General features: G+C 41.5%; 1 protein-coding gene across 2 annotated transcripts in view; it reads right to left on the reverse strand.

The window, feature by feature from the left end:
- Positions 1 to 7,915, reverse strand: part of GAREM1 (GRB2 associated regulator of MAPK1 subtype 1) — a 222,426-nt gene that overhangs the window by 60,737 nt on the left and 153,774 nt on the right. For both annotated transcript variants that reach the window (XM_024120500.3, XM_024120499.3), the window contains exon 3: positions 1,923 to 2,053. In XM_024120500.3, the coding sequence (XP_023976268.1) occupies positions 1,923 to 2,053 (131 nt within the window). The remainder of the gene's footprint in view (positions 1 to 1,922; positions 2,054 to 7,915) is intronic.

Here is a 7,915-nt window from a genome sequence, read left to right on the forward strand (position 1 = left end):
CGGGTTCGTGCCCCGGTCCGGGAAGATCCCACATGCCGCGGAGAGGCTGGGCCCGTGAGCCATGGCCGCTGAGCCTGTGCATCCGGAGCCTGTGCTCAGCAACGGGAGAGGCCACGACAGTGAGAGGCCCGCGTACCACAAAAAAAAAAAAAAAAAAAAATTGTGGTAAAATACACATAACATGAAATTTACCATCTTAACCGTTTTTAAGTATACAGGTCAGTAGTGTTAAGTACATTCACACTGTTGTGCTAAACTTTTAAATGATATCTCTATTATATACATTTGAATCAATATAGCCAATCATGGTATTCTGTGGGGAAAAAAAAACCCTATCAAAATGTATTAGTTTTAGTATTATTTTTTCATTCATTGCTGGTTCAATACAAATTCACAAACAAACAGCTCTTAGAGGCATCTTTTAAAAATCTTTCATGTAAACAATATGCCACCAAAGACTGAATATTAGATTTTAATACTTGAGGAAATTTTAAAAATCATAAAAAAATTTTATGCTAGATTTCTCATCATTTATCAGCAAACGAAATGTTTCAGAAGAGAGTTTTGCAGTATTAACTTTGCTTTCTAAACAAAATTTTTTTCATTTAGTTAATTCTAAATGTAAGTTTTAAGGAGAGATTTAAATCAAATCAAGACACTAATGAAATAGGATTTAACTTCTGGCCAACGAATCTTGGAAAGTTTAAAAATGAACACTTTCTCACAAATCTTCAATGTAAACAAATACAAGCTGTCTTGAGGACTCACAGCCCAGGCCACTGAAGGAGTTAAAAATTATAAATATTCTGAACTAAGCATAATTTGGTGAGTAAAGAACTTTACTAAATACAAACTCATTTTAATAATAAAACTAAAGGAAGTAGATTATGGCAGCTGTGTTTTAGAACTGGAGGAAAGAAAGACTTAGCCAATTCATTGGGCCACTTCTCCACTAAGGAAGCTGTCTTGGGCATCTCCCCGCTTCCTGGGAGCGTGGGTGGAGCGACCCACCTGTAAAGACACTTGCGTTCTTGGGCCAAGATATCATGTAATCTGTTTTTCACATAGAGCGGATTTCCAAGAAACCGGCATCTGCCCCCTAAATCTTGAAATATTCAGAGAACAGTGACTCAGTTGGATTTCCTGCTGAAATGAGGTTAAGCAGAAAATCCTTTCAATGTGAACACTTTCTCAAATGAGTCAGTGTAATCATGGATGTGGCTGAAGAAAGTGCAGTGGGTTTGCAGGCTGAAACAAGGCTGGACCTGGTTGGTGGCATCGCTTCTCTGGTTAGTCCCTCTTCTAACCAGACTCTCCTCAAGGAGCTCGCTCACTGTGTAGGAGGGGACAGAACTGTCCCTTTAAGAATGCAAAACCAACACAGCACAGTAAACACTATTCAGCTTTCCTCTGACGAACAAGGATCAATAAGTACCTATTGGGCAACATTCGATACATCAATTTTCCCTCCTTTGTAGACTGATATGGACAGAATGAATACATGCTGATGTCAGGGCATGCTCTGGAAGTCCCTCTTTCTCTCAATAACTGTTTGGTATTAGATTTACCATATGCCTTTTGCTTGCTCTTACAAGTAGAGCATCTAGCCTCTCAGAAGATGTGGCCAAAAAATGGTTACATCTTAGGGAATAAAGTCCAAATTTTAAAAAAGGAAAATAACTTTTGATCTGCCTTAACAGTTATTCTAGCCAAAGATAATGCTAACTAAGTGTAGTAACCTTTGGGGTGGGGGTCAGCTCAGCTACAGCACAGTTCTTAGAAGACCAGTTTTGGCCATTGACACCAACTCATTAGGAAGATGGAACCTCCTAAGAGGCACAGATGAGCACTTACTGTGTACACAACAACCTGAAAGCTAAATTATCTTAGTGAGGATAAATCTGTGGTTCTTTCAGAACTACCTTCACGTTGAATGTTATTTCCTCCATGACGTACACGCGTTCAGGAAATGCTTTAGCCACCTCCTCCACACTGTTGAAATATTGCACTGGTTCCTTTATATCTCGGTCTTGTTCCAGCAGCTTGAATTGCCCTGAAATACGTGATAAACGGAAGAGATATGAGATGTTTACGCTGGACAGCTGTCACCGTGGCGACAGCATCCCCTTTCCTTACTCCCACTCTTCTCTGTCAAAGGTTTTCTGAGCATTATCATTTAAAAAAAGAAAAAGTTACCATGGCAAAAGGTTGTCTTGAACTAGGATATTTATTTAAAAATCAGCTTAAAAATGAAAGCAAACATATTTTTTCTTTTTTTGCTTACTTTCAGAGTTTATTACCAGAGGATCAATAACAAATTTGATGGATGCTTACTTGTAATGTAAACTCGACGTTGAAAACTTAATGTTTTATATAAATGGTTGCTCATGTTGTTTGTAACAGTAAGTCACGTTGTCGTTTAGTTGTAATAATGCCCCCCCCATACATTATATTCTAAACCCAAGGCTGAGTGGCCTGCGGGAACTAATTTTTTTTAAATTAGTATTTTTTAAATGTGCAATGGAATAAAATAATACGTGGGCCCTTAGCTTTCACAGATATCATTGGTTTCAACAATACGTGTGCGATGCTGAGGGCTCAGGAGCTGCTATAATTTGTAATTCTATAGCTTGGTTGCGGCACACACGTGGGGCTTGAGACCAAGGGGCCTGGGGCGGGGCCTGGGAGGAGCCCCCTTGCAGTGAGCGAGCCACTCGGCATCTGGAGCAGCACGCAGCTTCCATCTTTCCTTTTTACTACCATGTGTGAAATTCATGAGAGTAGAATATACTATCAAAGTATCCATAATTGGGGGGATTTCTGAAGAACTCTGAACATATTCCTAAAAATATCAAGGCTCTATTATGCTGCTCGGACGTTTCTGGTATTTGTGATACTGCTGCCACATTCTAGAGGAGCTGCTTTCGGTTTAGAATAAAAGACCATATACAATCAAGTCCATGACGCCATGTTTCTTAGTGGTCATTTTCTGAACACTGTTTACGATACAACACTTGAGAAACTTGAAAAGGAATGAAAAGCTATTATGAGGCAGATCTCTCTGCATGCATCCACGGGGCATCAGACAGAAATAGGGAAACTTTCATACTTTCAACACATTTTCTTTAAAGCATCTATTAGGTGGAGGCATTATTCTAGATGCTGGAGATAAATCAATCAAGAGACCAGATAAAAATCTCTGTCCTTTTGAAACTTACACTGAAGTGGGAGACACAGGATAAATACAATCAATCAGTAGAATATATGTCAGAAGGTGAGAAGTGCCATTAAAAATAGGGTGAGGGGGTTGGAGAGTGCAGGGTGGCCAGAGTAGGCATGGCTGAGACAGTGACTTTGATGTAGCTGGGCAGTGAGTTCTTAGAATTCTAAGCACACGCAACAGTCTACACAGAAACCCTCAGGTGGATGGGTTGGTGCGTCTTTGGCATGCTGTGGCTGGAGTGGGGTGAGTAGAAGCTAAGAAGGAAGAGAAAGAAAGTCAGAGAAACAACAGGTGGTTTAGATTGTCCACAGCTTTGCAGAACTGTGGTTCTTCATCTGAGTGCGATGGGGAGCCACCTGGGGGGGTCTAAGTGGAGAAGAGGTGATCGAACCAATGTTACAGAAGAATCATTCTAGTTGCCCTGTTGAGGACACACTGTAAAGGTGCCAGACACCCGTTAGGAGGGCCCTGCAATCATCCAGGTATGAGACGGCCGGGGTTTGGAAGCAGTGAGGGATCCGGCCTGAGCGGCTGAGGAATGGAGCTGCCACTAACCGAGATGGGCAGGTCTGGAGGGGTAAGATGAGGAGGTAAGATCAGGAATTCAGTCTGGACAGGTTAAGTCTATTAGACATAGAAACGGAGATATCCCGAAAGCTCTCAGATGGATAGATAAGTGTGGAGGTCAGGAGAAAGCTCTGGCTGGAAGTAGTGACTCTGGGCGTCACTGGCACATGGATGATATTTAAAGCCATGACACTTTAATGATGACAACCACGGTCTCGAGTGTAGACTGAGAAGAGGTCCAAGGTTTGAGTTCTGGGAGACTAAGGACTGGCCAGGAAAATAAGAGAAAAATCCACAAGTGCTCCATTCTAGAAGCCAGGTGCTTTGAGTGCCTCAAGGAGAAGAAAGGGGGAGTGATGTCAAATGCTGTGTACAGGACTGTGAAACGAGACTGAGAACTGTTGGATTTAGCAGCTTGTATTTAACTGGGGGTTTTGATATGAGCGGGGGAATAGCTGGGCCAAAGCTTGATTGAACCTGAGAGCCTGAGAAAGGAGAGCCGGGAATGGCAGGAATGGACAGCAGGTGATGTTTCGGGGAGTTGTGTGTTGAGGGGAGAAGAGACACTGAGTAGTAGCTAAAGGGAGGAAGTGAGATGGGGCCTGGAGAGTGTTTCTGTTTCCTTAATACGATGGGAGAAGTCCCAGCATGTTTGATGCCGATGGGGATGACGCACAGATGACGAGCGGGGTTCCTGGAGCACATCCTTGAGGAGATGGGGGGACGTCAGAGTGGAGGAGCTGGCCTTCAACAGGAGTTCATCTGTGGCAGGTTCAGTGGGAGCTGGGGGAAGCTCCCTCTTATTGCTTCAGTATTTCCAGCAAAAGTGGGAAGGAAGGCATCAGTTGAGAATAAAGTTGAGAGAGGAGGTGGTGGAGGTTAAGGAAAGAGAAGATTGTAAAAAGTCCAGTGAGAATGAATACCATACTATGTCTGGTGGGCAGCCCTAAGTTCCCACTTGAGGTTAATGGTCATCATTTGAAAGTGAAACCAAACAGTCTAGTTGTGTGTTTTCCTCTAGCCAATGCCTGACGCACAGGGGCTGGCGTGAAGCAGGCAGAGATTTGGATTCAGCCAGTTACCAAGTGAGTATGAGACGTGAAAGAGGGACAAAGCAGGCAGGATGTATGCAAGGGAGTTCATGGAGCTTGAGCTGGACCCAACATCTTGGGAGGGAGGGGAGGGAAGAGGATGAAAATAATCATGGGATCAACGGATGGCAGGTTCTGAAGGAGTTGATTTCCGTGCCCTGAGCTCGAGAACCAGGCAGAGGAGAGAGGTGAGAGAGTGGTATGTATGTGACTGAGATCACGGAGGGATGCAGTTATTGGTGATGCTGTGGTCGAGGGGGCGACCATGGAGGTAAGCATTGTGGTGGTGAGAAGCTAAAGGAACTGAGAAGCAAGGGGTATCAAATGAATCATACAGGTAAGCACTGAAATCTCCAGGGGTGAGGAGAGAAGCACTGCTGGGGAGAACGGCAGTGAGCCAGGAGTGAGAACCATGGAGAAATGAGGGAGGAATCCTAGGCTTGGTAGATGAATGTACCAAGTGATGGGGGAGCAGGGGATGCTGTCTGATGACAAGAGATTTACAGCTGAGTTTTTAGGGAGCAGTGAAGGTCAGGGTAGCAATGAAGACCATAGAGACATTTATATCCCCTCAACTCAGGGGCAAAAAAAAAAATACAGCTACCACCTGAGAGGCCTTCAGGGAAGCAGTGTTTACAGGGCATATGCAGATTTGGGTTTTAACAAAATGAAAGTAATTTCAGAGGAGAGTTTAAGGATGTAGGGCTTTTGCTAGTGATGAACATTGATGGAAGCATTTTCAAGAGTTAAAGGGTAGGTGATGAGGACAAAATAGAGGATGCACCTAGACATAACAGCTCATGTACCTTTTAGAAGAATGTAGAGTGATGAATAACACATTTGAAAATACAAAATACGTTGGATTGTACCTTTTTCATAAAAAACAATGTTTAAAAAATCAAAAAGATTATGGCAATCTCAATACTACTTATTTAAACAAATTCTGCCAAATTAAACTTTTCATTTGTCATTATTCTACTTAGTCTATGTACAAATTTTTAATAACTATGGTTTATCTACAGTTTTATACTCTGTTTCTTTCTGTATTTTCCTACATTTTCCCACGTGATGACACTTACAATACTTGCATAGCACTTAATAATGGATTTAACTATTTTTCTATTCTTACATGGTCAGTCTGAGTTTGGCGGGTGCCTAATGTAAGTGGGAACTCTGGCATGTACACGCTTTATGATACTGGCAAAGTACTAATCCGTCTGAGCCTTGCTTCCTTGCCCGTAAAGTGGGGACACTTCACAGGGCTGCTGTGGGGATTAAGTGAGATGATGCAAAGTACTCAGCACAAGTAGCCATTCAGCAACTCTCGGCTCCCTTCCCTCTTCTGCAAAGAGATTTTCTTTTGTCTTCTGGCTCACATTTTGGGGATAAATTTTCTAGCGTGAGGTTATTAAATCAAAGAATAATACACAATTCCTTATGTTTACCATGCACGGCTGTATTTTTTTTCCAAAATACCAAAACCAATTTATATTTCTATGAATAGGCTACATGCCTCCTAGTTGGGGCACAATCTTGCCAGCACTGAGTATTTTTTCAATTAGACAATTCAATGCATATTAAAAAGCATCTCTTTCCTGTATTAATCTGCATCTCTTTGAAGATCAGTGAAGTTAAACATTTGAATTTTTCTTATACAAACGACTGTACAAATATATAATAAATATATTTGACATAGTCTACATTTCTTTTCACTTCTAGAGACATCTAAGGGCCTGTTGGATATTTATACTTGGAAGTCCCATTAGCACCAAATTCAACATGTCTAAAGTCAGGGAAGCACAATGGCTTGCATGCGATAGGTACTTAATAAATGTGCAATAAATATAGTCCTGGAATTGGCAAACAATGAAGCAATGCATAAGTAATTGCAGGTTTTCAAAGTTATAAATACAAGGTGAGCTACATTACTATACACAAGGTTTGTTTCTGAACTACAGATAACTGTTTTCACTCAACAGAGAAAGAAAGCAATGGTGTACTTAAAAATCATTCAAATCTGAATAATGTACAGAACCTCAAGACATACTTTTCAGGGACCAATCCAACCAAAAAATAGATTAGATAAGCAACTGGAACTATCTTCCAGGATGAAACAATCTTTCAGCATCAGGAGGTAATACACAAGGGGAAAAAAGTAGTCACCAGTGAGCAAGAGTTCAAATTTATAGGTCCATTTGGTGGGAATACCCAGAATCATCTGACAGAGACATCACGTATTTGCCAACAATTCCAATTACCTGCAAACTGCAATTGATATTTTCTAATTTGTTAGCAGAATAACAAAATAAATTGTAGATTTGGAACCTGAGCCAAGTCAAGCTACCATCACTAAACCAAGTATAGTTTATGAAAGTCTACAAATTATCTTTCCACGAGCATGAAATAGTTTAACTTATTTTAAAATTTTGATCAATATTTTAGAAAAATTTTCCTAAGGTAGGGGGCAGGAGGATCTTTATGCATGCCAAGTGGTCTGCAGATGTACAATCTCTGAGCTAACAGATTACCCGAAAGCTACATGCCTATACTAAATTCCATTCTGTCCCTTCAGAAGGGCATTCACAAGTCAAGGATGTGTCACCAAATCCTAACACTTTCACATCAAATGAGACATTACCCTACAGAATAGTGCTGCCTGACAGAAATACAATGCAAGCCACACATGCAATTATGTGTTTTATGATGGCCACATTAAAAAAGTAAAAAGAGGTGAAATTTATTTTAATAATATGGTTTTATCTAAACCAATACATCTAAATTCAATATAAGAATCATTAATTAGGGGCTTCCCTGGTGGCGCAGTGGTTGAGAGTCCGCCTGCCGATGCAGGGGATACGGGTTCGTGCCCCGGTCTGGGAGGATCCCACATGCCACGGAGCAGCTGGCCCTGTGAGCCATGGCCGCTAAGCCTGTGCATCCAGAGCCTGTGCTCCGCAACTGGAGAAGCCACAACAGTGAGAGGTACGCGTACCGCAAAAAAAAAAAAAAAAAAAAAAAAAAAAAAAAAAATCAT

Source organism: Physeter macrocephalus, chromosome 19, assembly GCF_002837175.3.
Source record: "Physeter macrocephalus isolate SW-GA chromosome 19, ASM283717v5, whole genome shotgun sequence".
NCBI classification, from domain to species: Eukaryota; Metazoa; Chordata; class Mammalia; order Artiodactyla; family Physeteridae; genus Physeter; species Physeter macrocephalus.